General features: G+C 39.5%; 1 protein-coding gene across 1 annotated transcript in view; it reads left to right on the plus strand.

Moving 5' to 3' along the window:
- Window positions 1-1,037: 1,037 nt before the first annotated feature.
- Window positions 1,038-25,776, plus strand: part of NALF1 (NALCN channel auxiliary factor 1) — a 648,204-nt gene continuing 623,465 nt past the window's right edge. The window contains exon 1 of the mRNA XM_077482910.1: window positions 1,038-2,637. Coding sequence (XP_077339036.1) covers window positions 1,900-2,637 — 738 coding nt within the window. The 5' untranslated portion in view covers window positions 1,038-1,899. The remainder of the gene's footprint in view (window positions 2,638-25,776) is intronic.

Below are 25,776 nucleotides of genomic sequence, written 5' to 3' on the forward strand. Positions count from 1 at the left end.
TATATATATATATATATATATATATATATAATCTATCTATCTATCTATCTATCTGTATATATATATAGATCTATATATATATATATATACATTATTCCATTATAGAGAGATTTAGCTTCAGCTCATCCCTTATAACATCTGGGAGTTGTATAAGGTCACTTCAGGGGATTCTAAGACATTGACTTGCATGAGGAGGATGTTGTAATGCTGTATTGGTGTGCCTGCAGTGCAGGGGAGTAAACCATGAAGCCTGGGCAATGTATGTAATGAAGGTGTAAAGTCAAGAGTCATTGGCATGCATGTCAGTGCTGATTTAGAAATCCTCCATTCATGTAAAAGCATAGTGATCAGAGCCTAATCACAGCTCCAGCTTAGCACTTTGGGAGAGGAATGTGCATGAACAGCAGCAAGCAGCAGAGGAGCATTCTGTAGTGGAATGCGACAAGCTGGGAGAGGGGCTTTCCCCTGCTCATCATTTGTGCTTTTCCGTTAATTTCCCCAGCGTTGTCACTCAGCCACTAATCTCTTCCATCAATAGCGTCACAGCGGAAAGAAAGTCAATCGGCTCGCCTGCTGCTCCTTTTAAAGTGCCGAGGAAACAAACCTGCTAATAAATAAATAAAAAAGAGAGAACACACACATAATAATAGTACATCATGACAACAAAGACACAGCAGCAGTAGATCTCAGGCATGACATAAGGATATCTTGCAGCACAGCCTTTGATAGAACTGTTGCTTGTGTGTAGTAGTACTGCTGTTTTTTGTGTTTTTTTTCCTCCTGTTGATGGAACACTATGGGGCAGTAGAGAATTGGACTGCAGCAGCAAGCAAGCATATGCTGCGGAAGTCCCTGGACAACTCGAAAGAAGGGAAATTTATAAGAAAAATTACTTAATTCCTTGTTTTTTTGGTGAATTTAGCAGCTGATGTCCAGTTGTCACCCCACCCCACACCCCACACCCTCCCTGTCACCAGTGAAGCTGATCCGTTCCATAATGTAGATTTGTGGAGCTGCCTTTCCATCCATCATTCTTGCAAATAGTGTGTTTAATGACACATCCTCCAGAGAGAGAAGGTTTAAGAGCGCTCCTGAGGGACCTGAAAACTTCTGGGAGTGCGCAGGCAGCGGCGGTCATCCGCCTGCTCCATGTCCGATGAGGAATAGTCTGATTGCAGCAAGTTGATGAGATGCGGCGGCTGCTGCCTGTGTGATTTCTGTGCTGCTGCTGCTGCAGCTACTGCTGCTTGCTGCCTCCACCTCCTCTCTCTCTCTCTCTCTCTCTTGCTTCTCCCTCCAGCCCAGCGCTGCCAATGCGCCAGGATAGAGAGATCTCGGTGCCGGGGATGACGCAGAAGAGCGAGCTCCCCCCAAAAAGTGTTTCAGGACGAAGATGGCGGCAACTTAGCACAGGACCAAGATGACTGTGACCATCGGGAGGCAAAAGCCAGGCTATTCCGCCAAGGAGAAGACGCCCGGCTGAAGGAGCAGTGCAGCCAGCCAGCCAGGGGGAGCCGTACCGTGCCGTGCCGCGCTGTGCCGTGCTGCAATCTGTGTCAGTAGGAGGAAAGGGGAAAGGCTCTGCGGTAAAAGCGGAGCTCTCGGCACGGACAAGAGGCATGCAGTCAGTGGCAGGTAGCAGCATTGTATGTGTGAGCGCTATGGAGAAGAAGCGCGATGTGCCCGTGCCTGCCTTCCTCTCTTTATTCCCTCTAATTGGATGGATCTAGCTGATCAGCGGCACTGCGAGAAGAACAAGTCCCATCGTGTGCCGTCGGCAAAAACGCCGTCCAAGGCAGAAAAAACAAGGCAATCCATCCTCAAGTCAATGAATATTGGGGTCACACTGGCCAAGGAGCCGTCACGGTGGAGTCGGCCAGGGCAGCGCCTTCCCAAAATATGACCAGGGGTGCTTGGATGTGTCGGCAGTTTGATGACAGCTCCAAAATCTGGTTCGCACCCCGGGAGAACGAGAAACCTTTCACGGATTCAGAGAGGGCTCAGAAATGGCGACTGTCTTTAGCATCCCTCTTGTTTTTCACAGTTCTGCTCTCTGATCATTTGTGGTTCTGCGCCGAGGCGAAATTGACAAGGACCAGAGACAAAGAGCAGGGCACCTTAATGTCACCTACTAGCATGGCTGATCCATTGCCATCAGTGGAAGGACCTTCACTCTCACCTACCATTCAATCATCTCAAGAGAGCCTTAGCCAAGGCAAAAAAGCTATTTTTCTAGGAAATTCTACCAAACCTCTGTGGCCGCCACAAGCCTGTTCCCCACATAGTCCTTCTGGCCGATGTTTGGTGGTGGACGATGCTGACTCTGTCTGTAGGAACTTGAGTGAGGGGCCATGGAAGGATGAAGCCACTCACTACAACTTGAGTCATTTGTACCTACCCTTTTGTAATTCCTATACACTTTGGGATTTGTTTTCTGGCTTCTCCAATCCGGACACGTTGAACTGTAGTGGGGACCTGATGGAGAATTGGGATGAAGCTGGTTGCAGGCAATGTGTCCAGGCTTACAAAGGCTACGACCAGCAAGCTCAGGAGAAATACCAAGAATTTGAAATTTTGCTACAGAAATATTTACAATCGGAGGAGTATTCGGTCAAATCCTGCTCTGAAGACTGCAAGGTAGGACAACTGGCTTCTCCACCTTACTTCCTATAGGGATGTAGCTGCTGGCCCAACGTTAAAGTTGGCTCTGGTTGAGGATGTCCAGGCACTGACAGCCGGTACCTATCACTTGAGAAAGTCATTATGTACGTTCTCCTGTTCCATATTGATGTGCTAAGCTTGACTTTGGCCTCAACTCAGATGCTCAACACCTGATGTTTGCAAGCTTTTTAGCATGCATTGTTGTCACGGTCTGCAGAATCTAGACTGCCTTTTAAGGTCTATCCTGTGCTATTTTATTGGATCTTCCGTAGTGGATTGTAATCAATGATTCTGATGCATTCGTGCACTAAGGGCAAAGTGGTTTGCACTGCAGGTTAGATTAAAGACCACTGCACTAGTTTACAGGTGGTATGCTTGTGATCTGAAGAAATGGGGACCAAGCTGTTTATGACTCTGGTTGCTCTGCGGTCTGCGTTCATTGATTGTCTTCTCCTTGTGTATCTCCAATGTGAAGGGCTTTAGAGAGTGTATTATAATGATTATTAAACACAGGGACACCATGAGTGGTGGGTTTGCAGTGCTACTTAATCTGCAATACGCAGACTGTCACAATAGGTCTTGAACTCTATAGATCTGCTGCTCTGTGGATTTACAGTTCAGTGCTCTTGCAAGGAAAAGACTGTTGTAGAATTTCTAAAAGCTTTGATTTTCAAGCCTGTTGTAATAAATGACTATGTGGCAGTGGTGATAAGCAGATTATCCGAAATTTCCGTACCACCTATTAAGATATCTGAGGTTGTTAGTGCTTTTGATACAGAGGTGATAAGTTGGCATTTGTGATATAAAAGCAGTCTCAATTGTTTGCAGCATTCTTGTATTGATTGTGACAGCTGCGTATGTGTGTCTTTGAGTAAACAGAAGCATGCACTCCTGTGTCACACTGGTGAGCTAGAATGCACAGGCGGAAGGCCTGCTTACCAGAATGTGCTATCAAGCCTCATTGTAATTATAGGCACATATCAGTGCTCCATCAGACAGGCCTGTCTCTAGAGGAGTGTAGCTTACTGTGTGTGCTGATTTAATACACCGTTTCTATATAATTATAAGTGACATTTTGTATCTGTAGATATTTTTCTATCCTGTTTTTTTTTAAGTATTATTAGTATCTCTTATAATATTTCACAACGCAAAATAATCAGGTCTCACATTTGCACTTGTCATGCCTTACTTATTAAACATTTACTGTATATTATTGCTATTTAGTAACGTCTTGTGTAATTGGTCGTCTGATCAGTACATCAAGTTACATGTGCTGATTAGAGTTCACTCAATGAACTTGTATTGCTGCTGCCGAGCGCTGTCCACGGTGCTGATCAGGGTTCATTCAATGTACTTGTATTGCTGCTAACGTGCGCTGTCCATGGTGCTGATCAGAGTTCACTTAATGTACTTGTATTGCTGCTGCCGAGCGCTGTCCATGGTGCTGATCGGAGTTCACTCAATGTACTTGTATTGCTGCTGCCGAGCGCTTTCCAAGGTGCTGATTGGAATTCACTCAGTGTACTTATATTGCTGCTGCCGAGCACTGTCCATGGTGCTGATTGGAGTTCAACCAATATACATGTATTGCTGCTGCCCAGCGCTGTCCATGGTGCAGATTGGAGTTCAATCAATATACGTCTATTACTGCTACCGAGCGCTGTCCATGGTGCAGATTGGAGTTCAATCAATATACGTCTATTACTGTTACCGAGCGCTGTCCATGGTGTTGATTATAGTTCACTCTGGGGGGGGGGGGGGGGTTACTTAAGGCAAATACACTCTGCATTACAAGTGCACTTGCATTGCACTTGGAATTGTAGTTGCTGTAGATCTGAGGGGGACATGCAAGGAAAACACAAAACATAATTTTAGCTTGCACATGATTGCATGATAAAATCAGCAGAGCTTCCCCTCATGTCAGAACTTCCCCTCAGATCTACAGCAACTGCAATTCCAAGTGCACTTGCAGTGCACTTGTAGTGCAGAGTGGATTTGCCTTTAGTAAATCAACCCCAATGTACTTGTATTGCAGCTGCTGTTGAGTTCTGTCCATGGTGCTGATAGTAATTCACTCAATGTACTTGTATTGCTTCTGTTGGTGAGCTCTGTCCATGGTGCTGATAGTAAATCACTCAATGTATTTGTTTTGCTGCTGTTGGGTGATGTCCATGGTGTTGATTGGAGTTCAATCAATATACGTGTATTGCTGCTGCTGCTGAGCGCTGTCCATAGTGCTAAATCGTAGTTCACTCAATGTATGTGTATTGCTTCTGCTGAGTGCGGTCCATGGTGCTGATTGCAGTTCAGTCAATGGGGTTTATTTAATAAAGGCAAATCCACTGTGCACTACTAGTGCACTTGGAAGTGCAGTCACTGTAGATCTAAGGGGGACATACAAGGAAAAGAAAAAAAAAAACAGCATTTTTGCATGCACATGATTGGATGATAGAAATCAACAGCGCTTCCCCTCATTTCAGATCTCCCCTCAGATCTACAGCAACATCACTTCCAAATCCACTTGTAGTGCACAGTGGATTTGCCTTTAATAAATACACCACAATGTATTTGTATTGCTGCTGCTGAGCGCTATCCAAGGTGCTGATTTTGATTAGAGTTCACTCAATGTACTTGTATTGCTGTTGCTGAGCACTGTCCACAGTCCTGAACGTTCAGCCTATGCACTAAAATTAAGCTATCCATTATCTGGGAAGCAAGGGATCACTTCAGGGGTTTTATAATAATTTCCACCATTAGTAAGTACACAAAAGGTACTAAGTTCATGTGGTAAGGCAGTCAAAAAGTGGATCTTTACATCAACAAGTTTCTAAATAGTTTTAAAGGGTGTTTAACACTTTTATGTGCAGATCTATTATATTAAAAGTTCTTGTTGCTGCACAGTTGTCTGTTTGAAATTAAGGTGATGCTTAGTCTGCTTTTTGGTTTAGCTAATGCTGATTGATGAATATTGTTGTCTCCTAATGTTCATGCACTGGATGAAATTTCACTGCAACAAATGCTTCAATATTACAATTCTGTTTTTATGTTTGGCATTGCAAGGAGTTACTGAAAGTAATCTAGGCATGTGTGGTACTCTTTTAAATGGGACTGCAATAATAAAATCGGATCACATACTAAAATGGCTACTTACTACAGAGCAATACAACGTAAAATGCTTCTGTAGCTCTCTTGCCATTAAATCCCTTTGATTGTAGTAGTTCAGAGTGGCTCATATATGTTAAAGACCATAGAATACTTTTTTAAAGTGTGAATGTTCTTTCAAAATATATACAAACAAGAAATATAATACACGCCTCACTGTTTGGGAAACACTTTTTGCTTTGCATGGGACTACAGTTGTATTTTGGAATTGGTAAACAGTAAACAGCTAATAAACAATGCCTGCATGAACATAAAGCACTCAAATGCAACATAAAAACCTGCTGATCTGTTCATGCATAGAACAGTAACCCATACTGCCCAATTAGCAACCATAATTCAATCATTTAATTGTTTTAAACTGATAAAAAGATAACATCTAATTGGTTGTTTTGTATTATTACATTTTCCAGTGTTATCATTCTTCCTTGCACTGTCCTAGAAAGAGCCTGAGAATGGTGTGAGGAATGAAAATAAAGAAAGATAATATGTAACAAAATATGCAATAGGAACTGTAGCCATGCCTTGGGCAAAGACTGTTTTCTGTTTATGATGTACAGCTTTGCACATTATTAAAAAAATCATAAAGGCAATCTTTCTGAGATGCATTCATAATGCTCCTTTGGCACTCTTACACCACCCTTTTGTCCTTGTCCTCATCTTTAGTTCCATGTAATTAAATTCTAACTTTTTGTTGTATCCAGGTGCTTCTTTGAATGTGCTGTATGTTGCTTTGAATTTGGATGATGTGTGGAAATGATAATTGTTTTTTTGTTTTGTTTTTTGGTTGAAATCGAAAGAAGTGCAATGTAAATGTTTGAATGAAAGTAATTACAAAGTATATAGTCAGATTCTGAATTTTTAGCAGAAGCTGCTGGAGGTGACTAATTTTGGCTTGCTGTAAGGCCTCGCCATGTAGGGTACAGTTTACTATGGTTCATTTTCACAGTAAGGAGAACCTGTGTACACTACAAAACATTAATTGATGTACATAGTTCCCTTACTGTTTTATAACTTTTGTACATGATTGACAGGGAACATGCTAATTTTACCATTTGTTAATACTTAATTGTACTTCTTTACTAAATCACCCATGCAGTACTGAATAACAGAGCAGTAAAAGGAAGTTTCCTGCATTAGGAAAGAGTTACTGCAACATGTCCTTGACTGTAATGGCATAATTCCATTTCTTAGGTCTTAATTGGAACTACAGTTATATTTTTGCCAAGCAGTATATTATATGCAGGCGGTAATCATGTTAGAATGTCATAGTGGTAGTACTAATGCAATCATCTATTTTCTTTTTAAGCCATCATCATAGTCTTTTAGGTCTGGGCACTCCTTCCACTTTACATATCATCAAGACATGTTTATCTAAGAGTTTGCTGCATAGTCAGGCACACACACACACACACACACACACACACACACACACACACACACACACACAAATAGTGAATTATGCTTGTTGTAAATGGCCATATATATTTATATTATTTTTATTATTTAATTTATTATAGTTATACTGCTAACTTTTAAAGGTATGTGTTGTTTAGAAAGCGTAAGGCTCATTTACACTACTGTTATGCCATTTGTTGCAATTTACAGTGTGAGTATGTGGAGCAACTTTGATGCGACTTTGCGTATTCTTTGGGGTCAAGTTGCACTGAAAATTGCACCAAAGTAGTGCAGGAGCCTTTTCCAAAATCACAATGTTCTGAATCACATTGAAAACAGATTTCCTTTCAAATGTGGTTCTGTGCGACTCAAGTCACATCAAAAGTAGCACTAGTGTGAACCAGACCTAAACCTTACAAAGTGACAGTTGAAAAAAAAAAACGTATATGCTTTTTTATCTAGCTGCAGATTAAATTTATTTACAGGTAATTTATCTTTAGCAAGTGACAGGTATGCTGAAAAGCAGCTCCGTGAGACAATTATCAGAACTGGATGGAGAAATCATTTAAGATCATTGCTTTTACTTTTTTGGTGATGGTAACTAAATATATCAGTTGATGTACTTCAAATCTTCTACCATTGTGTATTTCCTTGTGAAAGCTGTACACATCTCTTAGCATACCCAATTCCTGGTTTACAATATATACACCAGATTTATTTTCTCCTTCTAAATATAGTTTTTGTCCTCCACCAATGCACAACCTTACCACAGTGTGCTCCTTTGCCATAGTAATTAGAAAAGTACAGAAGGATAATAGAAAGTAGGACATGACCTACCATAATTAGGACAACCTTTCATTACCCACCACCTACTGAGGATGGTTACAAGTCATTGCTAAGCAACTTACGTATGAAACACTACTGAGGAAAATAAGTGGTTACAGCTTTGGTAGAGATGCTCCATATTAGTCAAATGAAAGGTATTAAACTATAACATTTTTGTTGGTATGACATGCTACAAAATAATTGCATAGGAAAAGAATACATTTTGGTAAACAGTCAATACCAAAAAAAAAATAATAGAAAATGGAGTTTAGCATACAAACATACCATGATGTTAGGCCCTGAAAGTTTATCATTGGTTTAATTATTTCAATATCTATACCTATTAAATGTGTATAATAAGTCATAAGACTCATTCATACAATTTGGAAGAGAGGAAAGATGATGTTTTGTCTATGGCAACACATTGGCTTTGATCTTCACATTTTTAATGGTAAATGGAAAGAACCAGCTCAAAGTACAGAGCAGCAGAAATTAACAGTCTTCATTTGCTCCATGCTTTATAAATGAAGCTTAATATTTAACAGAAACTGTTTATTTTTCTGAGTACTTAGTCTGCTTTTATTTATATAGATTTAGCTATAGATATGTGAAAATATGTATCTGTATTGTAGACATAGGTATTACTCAGGGATTAGTGAAGACTAGATGTGCAGCCTTTATGAATTTCATCTGGGGAAATATATAATTAGTAAACTGTATAATGGGCACTTCCATTATAATAAATTGGAAGCTGATATAAAAATTACAGTGTTGATATTTTTATATGGTGTCTCTTTAGTTCAACTCAAATTTGTGTAATTAGATTGATTCACAATGACTGATCCAGTTTACTTCTTGTTAATATAAAATGTAGCTTTGTTTAATATCCCTGTAAAAATACTTTGTAAAAGCTTTGTATTAAGTAGCTGACACTAATGTAATGTATCCCTGTAAACAAATTATAATAGTTAATTACGTTATATTAGGATAAATGAGTTTTAAACATGAAATCACAAACAGCAATATTTAGAGTGTTTTATTACAAATTATCTTTATTAGGTCAGAACTGTCATGGGATTTAGTAATCTATTCCTCTTAGCAGCCAATTAGTCATAAACTGGGTGTAGCTTATGTGAAGCAGTAATTTGCCTATATTGTTTTATGTTAATCATTTATATGATTTAGAATTTTTTGTTATCTGTATAACATATATAATGTTTGAGTTGTTGTATCCCTAATGTGAGTTTTTTTTAAACGTGATGTTAAACCTGTAAATTATAACCTTCACATCAACTATGGACACATTTACACGTATGATACATTCTGGCACTAGTATAAATGCAGCAGTTTTTGTTTTTCTAAGTCCCCACCATTACATAATTTATTATTGTACTTGTTGGTCCTGTCAGTAGAACCATTATTTCGACATTTCCTTTAAAAGGGTGACACCACTGTTTGTTCTGTAAGGAAATCACAAAGCATATTGCCACTTTATAGACAGTGTAATCTTAAATGGACACGTAAACAAAAGTTGTGCAACCCATTGTATAATTCTTGGTGTAAGGATAATTAACTCCTGTGGGCATGTGTGAAAATGATGTCGTCCCACACTGGCAAATCAAAATGACCGAAGACTGCCATGTCAGCACTGGTGAGGGAGCTTGTGGATGTTGCATTGCTGGAGCAGAGGTGAGTATAGGCATAGTTACATTCAGGGCTCAAGTCCTGCAGGAATGCATGGGAACGGAGTTCCTGTACTTTTTCCACAACAGGAACTCAGTTCCCATTAGCAGCCGTGTCCTGTAAGACTTTGAAGTATGCAAGCTTTGTGGCAGGTGCTACACCAGCAGCTGCTGACACAGCTTGTAATAGTAAGTGCCGCACACCTGACCATTCAGGCATTGCCAATAGGGGGCCCCATGACCACGATCTACCTGTCAATCACAGTTAGCTGATGGGTAGATCAGCTATTCTGCTCACAGGACATGCAGGGAGAGAGGTGAGCTGAGGGAGGAACATCAGTTTGGGGTGGTAAGCTGAGCACAATACCTGGCAAAGTTTAATGCCTGGAGGGAAGTTTATGTGGAAATATATGAAGGGTTGGAATAGCAGCGAGTGTGTATTGGAGCCTTGCAGAGTTTGCAGCCCCCCAAGCTAACATACATCTCCTAAGCAGGAACACGTCACTATCTCCCCAAGCATTCTGTCCAGATAATGTGCAGTTCATTTATGATGCTTCCGTTTAACCCTGTGTTATCCAAACTCTGTTCAATGAAAAGTGTAAACTCACCACATAAACACTCTATATACAAAATAAAATTCCCCAATAAAGATCAGAACATGATGTTCACATTTGCATGAAAGCACAATTGAATGAATGCTGATTATTCAGAGAATTGCTGTATTTATGTTTATTGAGGATTGTTTTTTTATGTACTAACAGTTAAGCTTCATACACACAATACAAAAATTGGATGAAAAATACCACTTATGAAGCGTTCGTGCATATGAGCGCATTTTTTTTTTGTTGTCGGTGGGGGAGTGGATCTAGGGTGGGAGTTCCCACACTTTTTTCCCCAGGACTTGACCCCTAGTTACATTTCACTAAAAGTAAGTCATAAACAAATTTAAGTTCAAACCTATCTTACATTTTTAGGCAGTTACAGCAACTGTTTTTTTTTTTGTTTTGTTTTGGGGAAAATAGGTTCAACCCCTACCCTTTAAGTGTGTCTTAATCCTGGGAGGCAGGACAGACTGTAATTGCCTGCACATTGGTCATAAGATCAGGAGCCTGTTCCATCAGCTCCCAATCATAAACAGAGGATGGGTGCTGTATTACTGCTAGTGACAGACTACAGAAAAAATGTCAATTTTGATTGTGTCCATAGTTACACTTTAAGCCTCAGTCGCATGTCAAAATCAGTTGTGGTGTGGCAAATATTGTGCAAAAAAGTGGTGTTTGGATGCTGGCTTTGCAATAACATCTGAACACCAGTGGATAGCTGTGGCCGATGTCAGCCTGTCATTGCTTTGTACAGGCTTCTTGGCTGTGGCTTTCCGGCCAAACCTGTGCTCCCAGATTTATTTTATCACAACATACTTGCTGCTCCACAGCCAATGTGGCCCTGTGAATGAGACCTTAAAGCTGAGTGGGACTTGAGACTAGCAGAAACTCTTATAAAAAAACAGTGGTGTGTGAGAATAAGTAAGCTGCTTATAATTATATCCAGAAAACATGTGATGGCTAGGTGCATTAAATTGCCATTTAGAAAAAATTACATTGTAGTATACAATACAATGTACCATGCAATATGATGCCAGAATGAACAGGGAAATGCATGCATTCCTGCATTGCAGAGATCTGAATTTAGACTAAAATACAAATGTGTACTACAAATAATTCACAATGTGGCTAAGTCCACAATCTCTCTGTGTAACATTCATCACACAAAAAAGTCCTCAAAATCACATCGGATGTCATCCAGCTGTGTTATTGGAAACCACCTTCAAAATGTTCTCTCACCGATAGGATGGACCTCAAATTATAAGTATTACACTATTACCGGTAGATTGTACTATGTTTATTGTATTCCTACATTGAGACAATATATGGAGATGAAGTTGGAATGATAGAAAGATATCCTTTATGCAATAATTGGGTAATGCTATCTTAATTTTTTTCTATGAGATATCTAGGGATAACAATGAAAATTCACATCTAACCTTTATAATTTAAGGTGTAGAAAGTAGCCTTTCTGAAGGTGGCAGGGATAACACAGTTGGAGCCCATTTGATATAGAGTTCAGAACACATGTAGTGCTGTGGATAGTTTTACCCACTTAAAGGTGGTAGATTTATTTCCAAGGACATTCTTTGTGAGTTGAATGAAACACAGCCACACAGAAAACTGTAGTTCTGGTTGTGTATGTGGATATAATATTATATTTATTTATTCACCACTGCTTTTCGCATTATAAGGGTTCATATCACTTGCTGATTTATTGGATAACACACTTGTAGGGAAATTAAGTAGGCTTCTTGGCTTTCACTTTGCATTTATTCCCTTTTATACCCTTCAAAATATTATTATATGCATATAAATAGCACATTGAATAGTTTTTGTTGCATGCTTTGAGCATATGTTGCTGTATCTTGGATAGCAAGGAGCAGGCATAGGGACATTGTCCCCTTGGGTGACACTGACATAAAAAAAATCCCTGACCCTGGAACAAGTATTTGGATATTCATTTATTTTTTATTGTTATATTTATTTTGTGATATCACTTGCTGTGTGCTTGTTCTTGATTCATTGCTTAGAAAATATTATAGCCAGATAAGTGGGCTGATATCATTTTTAGAAAAGGGTCAGCAATGGCCCCACATTTCTCTTATGTCAAATGTCTTTATGTTCACTGCAGCTACTCATGTTTCACAATGCAAACAACATGAGAACTATAGCTCTGAAGCAGAGCAAGCGTGTTGCAGGGCTTTTCCCCCAAAACTTAGTTGATTCAATCTTTCCTGTTTGCTAAAGAATATACTGTGTTGGGGGTTCATAATGGACATTTCAGAAAATATATATGTAATAGATGCATCCTTTGTTCAGCCATAGTTGTAGCTTTAGAAGAAATGTAATAGCAATGGATGTGTGATTGTTCAGTGTTGCTAGAATATGTTATAAACCCTATTTAGGGCACCTGTGGTTTGATAATTTGGGGCCTTTTTGATGGTTGGAACTGAGAGGTGTGGCCGGGGAGCATGCTTGGTGCTTTTGAGGCATAACACAGTGTTCATGTAAAGAAAGGTATTTTTTCTTCTAAATAATGTATTAAATGTAGACCTTTTGAAATCTTTCTTCTGCCAGCTGAGTCTAGCAGTGAAGTTACAACATAAAAGATAAGTGATAAAGGTGCTGCTACTGTATAGCCAGGATTTCTAGGAGACATTAGAAGACCCTTAGTACTCTTTTAAACAGACAGCAGAAGGGGGCAATACAAATCATAAATTTACTGTCACCCTAACCGCTCACCTAAAAAATAATTTGGCAGCCAAAGGGGCTGTATATGCTGAAGCTGTGATGCTTGCTTCTAAGCTGTGGCAATTTTAATTTGAAATGCTGGGTTTGACTGGTGACACTGTCTCTGAAACGTTCCTATTGACATTAGTGTGGCCATGAGAGCCAACTGCTTTGTTGTGGCATGATTTGTCTATACAAAAACACTACCTCCAATAAAAGCAAAAAAACAAAAACAAAAAAACACATTCATGGCAACACCAAGAAGCCACTGCTCTGCCACCCTCTGAAAAGTTACACACCCTCTGAAAAGTATCACTGTCTCTGAAATGTTCCTATCAACATTAGTATAGCCATGGGAGCAAACTGCACATTCATGGCAACACCAAGAAGCCACTTTGGGTGGTGATAAGTCTCCAATCCTGTGTCCAGGTCTTACTGAAGACCTACATGTTGTGTGAGTGTGCAGGTGTATACTCATTTGTTATAAGCGAGGCCTGGCCAAAACTTTAGGGCTCCCATCAAAAGACAGTTGTTTGCTCCATCCAGCAGGCAGACATACTCTTATTATGAGAGATGCTTTACTCAGGAGACAGTACTCCATGTTGCAGAGATTCCTTACAGATGGGACTGGGACAGCTGAGCAAGTCTAGAAGACTTGGAATGCTGAGGTGACTAGGTGAGTCCAGGGGACTGAGGGTGCCTGTAAGTCTTGGAGGAGTGAAAGAACCTTGGGTGGTAGGAGATCCCTATTGAGAGGTCAGGGAGTGGGTATGTGCATCTGGGTGTTGTAACTAAAGGCTGAGTAGGCCAAGAGAGCCAAAAGAGCTGGGAGAGCTGGGTCTGAAGGATCCTGACAAAAGCAGTGGAACGACTAAAGAGAATGCTGTTTTGATAATGAAAATCCTCTATTTTTGTGGACTTTACTCTCATTTTGTTTATTAAAAGTGGGGCAGCAAGCCCCTAACCACAGTTCAAACTGACATAGACTCACTGAAACACATCTGCGACTGAACTAAAAAACTCCATATGCACAAGATAGATACATTGTTTGGATAAGCAGAAGTAAAAAATCTTCAACTATCCTTCCATTGGGGCGGCTCAAATTTGAGAACATTTGATAGATCTTTACAGTATTTATAATCTTTCTGGAAACAAGACACTAACGTAATTGTCTGATTACTCTACATTTTCCTGTTGAGTTAAAAGGAAAGGTTTAGATTCCAGTTTTTACTCTGAAAAATACTTCCTGCATTAGTACCTGTAAAGGAAAAAGACAACAGTAAAACCAGTGTGCACTTAAATTTTCAGTTACGTTATAGACTTGCCTGTTCTAAATAAACCTTATTTTTGAATTTGAAAAAATTCTAATAGCTCTTACCTGAAAATAAAAAAAGCTCCCACATATGTCCTGATAATTTTCTACTTAACCGCCTCCGTCCTAGAAGATTTTACCCCCTTTCTGACCAGAGCACTTTTTACAATTCGGCACTGCATCACTTTAACTGATAACTGTATGGTTGTGTGACGTTGCACCCAAACAAAATTGACATCCTTTTTTTCCCACAAATAAAAATTTCCTTTTGGGATATTTGATCACCTCTGCGGTTTTTATTTTTTACGCTATAAACAAAAATAGAGCAACAATTTTGAAAAAAAATTATATTTTTTACTTTTTGCTATAATAAATATCCCCCAAAAATATATAAAAAAAACACATTTTTCCCTAGTTTAGGCTGATATGTATTCTTCTACATATTTTTGGTAAAACAAAATCACAACAAGCATATATTGATTGGCTTGCTCAAAAGTTATAGCATCTACAAAATAGGGGATAGTTGTACAACATTCTTACAATAAATGTTCTTTATTAGTAATGGCGACAATCTTTTTAATGTGCAAGATATCCTTGAAAAGTCCATAGGAGCTGGATACTGGTTGGAAAGGTTGGAGCCTGGCTGCATGATCTATCTTGGGAAACAGTATCGGTACATCAAGCCTATATGCTATGTGATATAACCCTGTAGGGGTTATTGGAGCTGGTCAGTGGGGACCCAAGAGGGGGAGCACTTAAATGTCCCCTGGATTTTGTTCCTGTGTTTATCGTCACCAAGAAATTAATTATCACATAAGACTTTGGTTTGATTGATTTTTTTTGATGTATTGATTGGACTTGGCATGCAAATTTTTTGGGGTGGTTTTATATAATTTCAACCATTTTTTATTATTTAATATTTGTCTTACACTTTTGGGACTATTTTTATATATACATTTATTTAAATTGTTTTATATACTTGCATTTTTGTTATTGGAGTATCATGGTTTATGTATCAGTTTTAAACATTTATTTATATCAAGTACATTTTTATTTGGCAACCTAGTGAGGTTTGCACCACTGGTATATGCACATTGATAATTTATTAGGATTGCACTATTGGTATATGCACTTTTATTAGTCACTATAGAGGCACATAGCACCTAACAAGTGAACAAGGTCTGTCGCCTTTCATTATATAGGTAGCACCATTTACCCTTATACTTGCACTATTATCATTCTAGTCCCCTATTGGGGACCTAGCAGGGTAGGTTGCACACTTTATTTCCCTTTTGGCCTAAGCGCGGATACATTATTTTATTTGAATTTGGAATATGACTTTGATGCAACTTTGAGTGCAGCGTTGATCCAACTTTACAGTCTCTGGATCAACGTTGCATCAAAAGTTGCATCCAAGTAGTGCAGGAACATTTTCAAAGTCACTGCAACTTTAAGTCGCATAGATGGGAACGGATGCCATTAAAATGAATGGGCTGTGACTTATGCAACTTTATGTTGCATAACTCAAAGTCACATGACAAGTCGCACTAGAGCCTAAATGATCTAATAAACTTCTAAAACTGATCTCAGATGCAAACAAAATACACCTGAAAGCAATCTGAATTTGCCTAACCAACAAACACTCAAATATAACTATGACACTAAAGCCTAGTACACACGATCGGATTTTTGGCCAACAGAGCGTCAGATTTTTGTCCAAAGGGGGTGTGTCAGAAACTTGTCTTGTATATTAACAGTACACAATTTTCGGCCTACAAACACAAACGTAGTGACATACTATGATGAATTTGAGGTCCTGAGTGCCACCCTTTGGGCAACTTCTGCTAATTTCATGTTTGGTGAGCATTTATTTCCGAGCATGCGTGTATGTACTTTCAACGTGTGTGTGTGACGGACTTGTGTACAGACAATACGAAAATCTGACAACAGACCATTGTCCACCGAAAATTTACTAGCCTGCCATCCAACATTTGTTGGCCGAAAGTTTGACAACAATTGTCTGAAGGAGTGTACTAACGGTCGGATTTTAGGACAACAGTTGTCAACAGACAATCCTCGGCCAACAATTGGATTGTGTGTACAAGGCTTTAAACTTAACCCTCAGCTCAACTGAGTTTTGGAATTAAACTCATGCACTGTGTTGCACTGTGTGTTGTGTTTGGAAAGCCTATTTATTTTAATGCACTTAATAATATGCACTGATTTCTAGTGATCTTTACCCTATTATTACATCCAGCAATGATACCAAAGAAGATACTCTATACCTTATTTTTGTTCATGATCTTTTGATTCCTTTTTTTATTTTTTTTATTTATATGTATGAAGATCTATGTACACACGTAGTCTATCCTTTTTGCCCTCTTTTGTACTGCCTTTTTGTTTGTATTCACATTTTTGAGACAATAAAATCAGATTAAAGGGGTTGTAAAGGTAAATTTTTTATTTGCTACATAGGTTCCTTTAAGCTAGTGCATTGTTGGTTCACTTACCTTTTCCTTTGATTTCCCTTCTAAATGTTTTTTTGCTTTGTCTGAATATCTCACTTCCTGTTTCTCCTCAGTAAACTTCTCACCATCATCCGAGCTGGTGGTTAGTCAGCCAGAACAGCTTACTGAACAGCTTACTGAGGAGGAACAGGAAGTGAGAAATTCAGACAAAGAAAACAAAGAAAAAAAAACATTTAGAAGGGAAATCGAAGGAAAAGATAAGTGAACCAACAATGCACTAGCTTAAAGGAACCTATGTAGAAAATAAAAAAATTACCTTTACAACCCCTTTAAACATTTTTATTTTAATGGACTGCCCAACACACCACAACAAAACCAGAAATCAAACATGCAGATTTTTTTGGTAGCACACTGCAATGCATGTTAAAGCCTAGCCACTGGAAAGGTGCTTTGGGTTGTGTTGTATGTGAATGGACCTGGAATGTCATGTCCCTGGGTAAGAAGCAAGGAGATTTCTTTGCTGTTCTCAGGAAAAAATACAGAAATTTTAAGGCTGCTGGGAAGAGTTAGAACATCTGTCAGGTTTTATTGAGATCTCCCATTGAGCAGATCGCAGTTACTTTCTGTTGTGTCACTTGGACAAGAAGTGAGGGGTACATTTCACTAACTGGCACATATAAAGCAATACAAACCTGACAGAAGTGTTGCCTGATTTTTTTAATATTTTTATAAGAAAGCCTGATAATAACAGAGCATGTATTTTGGAAACTTCTTATATATCTCATACTGTTTTGGGCCTAATGCACACAGACACTTCGAGAGTTAAAATCAGCTTTGACATAAAACCACTGAATTTTTTTCCCCTGCCCAGAGAGCCGCAGGTGGCAAGTACAGCCAGCCATAGAAGTTCTCATCTCTGGATGGTGCAATAGCCACCTGCAGCTCCCTGGGTGGAAAAAATGCTCACATTTTACAGTAGAGCAGATTTTAAGCCCCAAGCTCTCTATGTCCATTAGGTTTAAAACAGCAATGGATATACAAGTTTCCTAAATGCATGTTCTTTTATTAGCAGGTTTTCCAAAAAACATTTAAAGTCAGGCTACACAGCATATTGCCACATTACAATTTTGTCACTGCTTCTTTGAAAATTTGCAGCATATCTAAATGCAGATTTTAACTGTTTATGTGCATGAAGTTTCTGCATTCTGGGAATATGTAATACATGCATATGTGTGTTCACACCAATACACAAAAAAAAATCAAAAATCTGTGTATGCATACAACAATTCATTTCTATGGGCAGCTGTATGCGCCACCTGCGACTCCCCAGGTAGGGAAGAACACTAGGATTTTATGCTAAGCTTATTTTAGGCCCTTCAACTGACCATTTGCATGAGGCCTTACACTAAGGAACAACATACCTTTTCTCTGAAATAAAATAATATAGGAATACACTTTGGATTTCTGCAAAGCATACATGAGTCTACAATATATATAATGTTTTCTCATTAAATTGAATATTGTAGACGTAAAAATAATATGTTTACAGTATACTGTACAATATATGTATATCCTTAGGCAGGCAATTTATCATCATGTGGAATGTAGTGAAGGCAGTTCTAATAGGTACACATTCCAATATTAAAAACTATCACTGTAGATAAAATATGTGTGTATATATGTGAATTTTTGTAGCAGAAAATGTGTGATTGCCATTAGAACATTACACAAGGAAGGAAATTTGGTCTCTGACATTGTAAAATGGCATTTTAGAGGTCATTTAAGCATTTTCTTATCCTCTGAGGAGTTCCCTGTGACCCTTATACTCTTACATACTGTATAGATTGGAATTAAGAGGGGAAATAATAGAAGCCTACTCGCCATATATCATGAACTGTTATTTTGCTCCTGAAACATGATTCTGTATAAAATAGCTATATCAATCACATCCCATGTTTGAATATGTGCATACAATGGGTGAATAAAGTCAAAAGTTACCTTTGTAGTAGGGTCCCCCCCCCCAACCGCAAGGGTTAAATGCTGATTTTTGTTTAGGGATAACATTAAAAGGAGTTTTAATTATCGTATTCTTTGCTCCTACAGGCTTCCTTTTAGCTGAGCTGCACCACCAGTCTGTTAAAGTTTCTCCAAACGAACTTTTGTAGTGATGCCTATTATTCCGATTACTAGAGTGTATTATACCTGGATTTTTCTTGAGGAAGCCATATTTATAGATCTAGCACCCACACTTGTGCTATTAACTCTTTATGTACTGTTATTTTGATTTGGGTGTGCATTATCTTTTTTGTGTAACTTGATTTTAACCAGAGTTTAACTTTAAACCTGGATCTATAAATCTGTGTGTATAAGTGTGGACCTTAATTTAGTATTTTTTTACTTACTGAATTTATGCACATTGTGTACTCTCTAAAGTTCATGTAATTATGTAATCTCTGATGATCATCTCATTGTGTACTCCCGTGATGAGATCACCAGTTGCACCACTGTGCATGTTTTGCCCAAAAGAACAGGACGGAGCTCCTTCCCATGGCACTAGGGGAGCTGGTCCCAGCAGCTGCTCTGTCCCTGCAATAACTCTTGATGGAGCCATCGCAGACTGCAAAGGATTTTAATATACTTATTTATATGCAGTTTTGGACAACATTTTCGAAATAGAAAGAGTGACCTTGCTGGTAGGTAGGTTTGGCACACTATGCTGCTATACTCATATGGGACAGCATAGCATGCTTTTTGGTAAAGCTGAACACTTTACCTTCAACATGCACAACTTTTGCAAAACACTCCACACTAAAGTGAATAAACAGGAGGTTTGCCACTAAAAATAAGGGAGCAATGCACTTGTGGTGTAATATGACTGGCTATGTCCTACTCTATCCTTTTTAGACAATCTCCAAAAACTCATCTCTTTAGGAAAGCTTATCTCTCCCTTTCCTAAGAACTGAACTTTTACTCTATAGCTTAAGTCATCCCCACGCAAGTATTACTTTTTGTATCACTTGCCTCTTCCTTTTAGATTGTAAGTTCTCACAAGCAAGGCCCCCCTAACCTCTTGTCTTGCATTGAATTAGAACTGTACTGTCTCTTTATTTTGTAAAGTGCTATGCAAATGGTTGATGCCGTAAATCATGTATAATAATAATGGATATGTCCCATTAGGACAATAGAGTCTACATATATTACATACACTTTTCTTTCTATTTTATTGAGGGAAACTGATGTAAGATTCTTGTTGATAATTTTTTCATTAGATATTGTGGACAAATCCAAAGCATACTTGAAATATATGTGAAAGCTTTGTCAGTGTCACACAAAGTTGAACTATTTGTAACAGATGTGGGCATATTAATCATCTGCAGTTCCTGCTACATGATCTAATCTGGCTGTGCCTGTCAGTGGTGTGCATAATTTATAAAGGATTATTTGAATGTGTAATAGAAATACGTAAGATTGACAAGCAACTTAAAAATAAGGTTGTGAAGGTAAAGAATAGAGGTCATTAATTAGCAAGCATCTGTTAAACAGAACAGGTTTTAATTCTTAAAGAGTCCCTTTCACCACACCATTATTTTCAATATTTTGGTCAACACTTGAAAAACATAGTTGTCAATGCAGAGCAATAGACTGCAAAGCAAAGTTCAATCTATATCAAGTGTATTATATTCTGTACTGGCACAGTAACTATAACATACATAACAGCAAATGTTAAGCTGGAGTTTTGTTACAAAAACAAAATTGCTACAGCTGCAGTCGCATTACTTACCTGTAATGAAGTATGTCTCGTGTTCTGCAGGCTTATTGTTCCTATAGAAACCTTCTCTTTAGTGATGCCCAGTCCTCTTCACAGTGCCAAACTGTGGCGTTGTGTGGGTTATTAGCTTTGGGTCTAACATTGTAGTACATTAAAGAAGGTCCTAATGGCTGCCTGCCCCTTTTTGTCCTATCCATTATTGACAAAAGTCTTTGCATAGTTTTCACAGAATTTAACATGTTCTGTGAAAGGGGTGAGATGGATGAATGAGAGAATCCTATTCCCATTCATAAAATGTGTATATAATAATGGAAGGACTTCTGTCAATGGAGTAAAAAAGAAAAAGGGCAGGGCATCATTTTGGGACCTTTCTCAATGTACTGCAATGTTAGACCTAAAAGTATTAACACTAGAAGTTAAGCTCTTTAAAGAAGATGTTTTTTCTGCTGCTGCTCTATTTATTTAGTAATATTCTGTTAAAAAATATTTGTTCTTAGCATTATTCTCTGCACTGGCATGGCATGTATATATATCTAAATTTCTTCTGGGTCAGACCTGTTTTACTAAAAAGCTTAGAACATAGGTATAAGTGCCATAAGTACAATTTATGGACAACCCACCATCTCTCTCTCTCATACAAACTGGAATTCATTAACTAGCAATTCCCAGCATTGCATGTAGATAGCAAGATGCTAGTAATTGGGTTTAGTTCCCTATGCCGTCAGTGTAATTTTATTTAATGACTCCCAGTGTTCTTTAAATTCCCTTTTGCATTGTGTTTATCACTCCGGGATACATTTTCAGTTAAGTTTATAATGCAATAAACTGATGTTCCTTTTTCTTGCTGGGACAGTATTAATTGAAAATGCACAAATGTATCTATAAACATTGTAAAGATCAGGATGATTAAACTCAAGTGGTGCATGCATTTTCAAGAAGTTGTGCTAGGCCAGGGCTGCATTTTTAAGAGCATGGCAGCCCATTTTTATTTACAGGAACAGAAAAACTTCACAAAAGACAGCAATTTCCCATGCAGGGGTTCCACTATTACTGTAACTTGTACAATACTTCAAGCCTCCTGGCTTACTCACTTGCCACATGGCTGCTTCAGGCCTCAAGCCTAGGCCTTAGGTCTGCTCCTCAGACCAACATAAAGGTTTCCTTCAGTCAAGCTCTCTCATAGCTTACTCATGATCATGATTGCTGCTCTGCCACAAACTACATCTGCCTCCTAAGGACCTACACGCTCTGACTTCCCCACGCAGTCTCTCTGACTCCCATGCACAGACCTCCTGGCTGTTGGCCCTGAACTCTATCCCTGTGTCCAATATGAACCCAGCCCACACCTGTGCAATCAGCATGTCTGCCTCTCCAAAAGTCTGGCTTAAACTGGGTTAAAAATAAACAGTGGCACGAGCTGTCATCTCTACATATCCCCCCCTTGTTTCCCACCAGAGGAAGAAACATATCAGCCTTCACACTGGTACCTCTGTGCCTACTACCACCCCAGAGGTCCAAACCTGTCTGAACTTCTTCCTAAAGGAGCACTCCACCCATATTTTTTTACCGGCACTTCTATCTCACCCCTGGGATCCCACTTATATCTCTATCATCCCATCTACCTTCTGGTCCTGGGTTCCTACATTTCTTTTCACCCTCCCCAGACCTACTCTCTCAGGACTGTAGATGGACTACTTCTATTACACCTGTCTCACTACCTGACTCAAGCTCACCCAGCAGTATCCACGTTTCGACTTTCCACATTGACACCAAACATTGCATTAATTGATTCTGACATTGGCTATCTCTGCACAGTACAGCCTGCAATATCTGGCTCCAATCAGCCATACCCCATAGTACAAGTTCTCCTACCGCAGGAGAGGATGGCAAGATACACACCAGCTGTACACTCCATGATGCTAGCATTTTTTTAAGCATGTCTGTCATCACAAAGTACACATTATTTTTCCCTTTATGCATCGTGGACAAAATTTCTGCTGTGTGTTTACGCTCACTCTGACCTTCCATCATGATGGGGTTAATCTCTGCAACAGCCAATGCACCCTTCATGTGTCGCTGTGGCACTTTTCCCCGGTGTATTCCCCCATGCGGTCACAAGGTGAAACAACAAATGCCCTCCTAGGCATCACAGGCTCTTAGGCATTCCAGCCCTCTCTCTGAAAATTATCAGCCATCTCTCCACTACCATCAAGATCACACTTCATCCCTTGTTGCCATGGGAGACCGCACTCTCCCAGCAGAACTTTTCCAGCACTCTCCAACTGGCTGTAACAGTTCCTCTTGAGCCCACCAGCCAGGACTCTCACCAGGATCACTCCACCATCCACAGGTCTCACAATTGATCTTGCCTTTGTTACTATGGGCAACAACATCCATCTTTTTAGTCAAGGACACACAGTTCCTTCGAATTTTTTGGGGGCGTACTGTCTCTTTAAGGATGAGAGACAATACAAACCTGGCTGCTTTCACAGCAATAGCACAAAAAAACATCTTTGGCAATTGCTGTTTCTGCCATGCAAGGATCTGGACCACTGCCATCTGTGCCCATAGCATTCCCTTCACCAATTGTAAAGATCGGGTGATTAAACTCAAGTGGTGCATGCATTTTCAAGAAGTTGTACCAGACCAGGACTGCATTTTTAAGGGCATGGCAGTCCACATTTATTTAACTACTTAAGCCCCGGACCAATTTGCAGCCAAAGGACCAGGCCCCTTTTTGCGATTCGGCACTGTGTCGTTTTAACTGACAATTGCGCGATCGTGCGGCGTGGCTCCCAAACAAAATTGGCGTCCTTTTTTTCCCACAAATAGAGCTTTCTTTTGGTGGTATTTGATCACCTCTGCGGTTTTTATTTTTTGCACTATAAACAAAAATAAAACGACAATTTGGAAAAAAATGCAATATTTTCACTTTTTGCTATAACAAATATCCCCAAAAAATATATAAAAAAACATTTTTTTTCCTCAGTTTAGGCTGATATGTATTCTTCTACATATTTTTGGTAAAAAAATCGCAGTTAGCGATTATTGATTGGTTTGCGCACAAGTTATAGCGTTTACAAAATAGGGGATCGTTTTATAGCATTTTTATGAATTTTTTTTTTTTTTACTAGTAATGGCGGCGAGCAGAAATTTTTATTGTGACTGCAACATTATGTCAGACACATCGGACATTTTTGACACATTTTTGGGACCATTGTCATTTATACAGCAATCAATGCTATTTAAATGCACTGATTCCTGTGTAAATGACACTGGCAGTGAAGGAGTTAACCACTAGGGAAAAATATTGTAGATGTTATGTATGACGTGATGTTTTTTTTATTGTAGGGGGGCGTGGCCTGGCTTGTGACGTCACTGATCGTCCTTCCCTATAAAAGGGAAGAGACGATCGGTGACAGCCACACAGGGAAGCACGAGGAGAGGTTTGTTTACACAGACCTCTCCTCGTTCTTCAGCTCTGTGAGCCTGTAGGATCACGGGACACCAGCGGCGATCGGATCCACTGGTCCCACGGCCACGGTCATGGAGCACAGGACCGGGGGTGTGGAGGCGCGCTCCGGACCCACGGCTGGGCACTTAAACAATCACGTAGCGGTACGTGATTGTGCCCAGCCGTGCCATTCTGCCGACGTATATCGGCATGAGGCGGTCCTTAAGTGGTTAAAGGAATTTCACAAAAGATAGAAATTTCCCATGCAGGGGTTCCACCATTACTGTACCTTGCACAATACTTCAGCCTCCTGACTTACTCACTTGCCATACTTTGCTTTGGGCCTCAAGCCTATGCCTCAGGTCTGCTTCTCAGACCAGCACAATCATTTCCTTCAATCAAGCTCTCTCGTAACTTACTCATGATCAGCTCGTTGCTGCTCTGTCATGGACTACATCTGCCTCCATCATGATTTGGCTTCCCTATGCAGTCTCTCTGACTCCTAGAGAGGATGGGAGTCCTCCTGATTCCCATGCACAGACCTCCTTTTGGGTGGAGCCCTGAGCTCTATCACTGGGTCAAAAATGAAACAGGCCTACACCTTTGTAATCAGCATGCCAACCTGTGCCGCTGGCATCTCTACAACATTTATGTACATTTATATCTGTGAACTGTCACACACCACTGTATTAAATATAAACACATATGCCAAAAGACAACTTTTTTTCTACTAGCAGATTTGCTATTTAAATTAGATTTACAAACTAGCAAGCTATGCAAAAACTTTGAGCACATAGTTAGATTTATTAGTTCAGTGTTTGCTTTACAATTTTATATGACATTTTTACAAGCTTTCTCTGTATTATCTTTTTTATTTAAAGATAGACTTCGGAAAAAATATGCTGGGTTCCACATGGTTAAATCTCAGGAGGTGTATGCCTCCTGGATTGCTGCTTGTTATTTACAATTTAAAATTTCATTGGGCACCAATGGTATAGCTTTCAATATACTTCTGGCGCTTAAACACCAGACTTTTGGATAATATGGTCATTTGACCATATTAGGTGAATGATGTCATGAGCAGCCCAACTCCTTAGTGTATGTGCAGCTGTATAGCAGGGAATGACCGGACCACAGCTGATTGAGTTGGCACTAACAGCTTTCCTCTGGGTTTTTTCAAACATGGAAATGAACCCAATGTCATCTCTGCCACTACAGAAAAACAATATTTTTAGGTACAGGGAGTGTTAACCGTCATTAGTTAAAGTGATACAACATGCATGAAGGTTGTTATAGCCCATTCAGTCTCTGTTGCCAGGGCATGACGTGCTTTGTGGCTGCTAGCCTCAGAGTTGAACCAGCTCTATAGAAATGACAGAAAAAGAAGTTGGGGTGCCACCTAAGTGCAGTGTTAGAGAGCAGCGATGGAGGAATGGATGTGCCATGGTGTGGAGGTAGTCCACGCCAACCAGATTGGAATACTTGGACGGACATGACGTCACCAGGAGAGGAAGAAATGTTGTGGAATGCAGGCAGGCTACACCCCTGGAGCTCTCTGCTCCTTCTGAAGTCCTGGGGTGGTAGTGCAGCCTACTTCTAAGTGTAGGTGGAGGAGTATGTGGCCTTATTCATGGTACCACAAGGATCAGCTATATGAAACAAATGTAAAAGGACAGAGTTTCAAGTGGTAACATGATGGATGCAATGCACAAG

The sequence above is a fragment of the Lithobates pipiens genome, unplaced genomic scaffold, assembly GCF_037356315.1.
Source record: "Lithobates pipiens isolate NorthernLeopardFrog02 unplaced genomic scaffold, aLitPip1_a1.2 Scaffold_16, whole genome shotgun sequence".
In the NCBI taxonomy this organism is placed as follows: domain Eukaryota; kingdom Metazoa; phylum Chordata; class Amphibia; order Anura; family Ranidae; genus Lithobates; species Lithobates pipiens.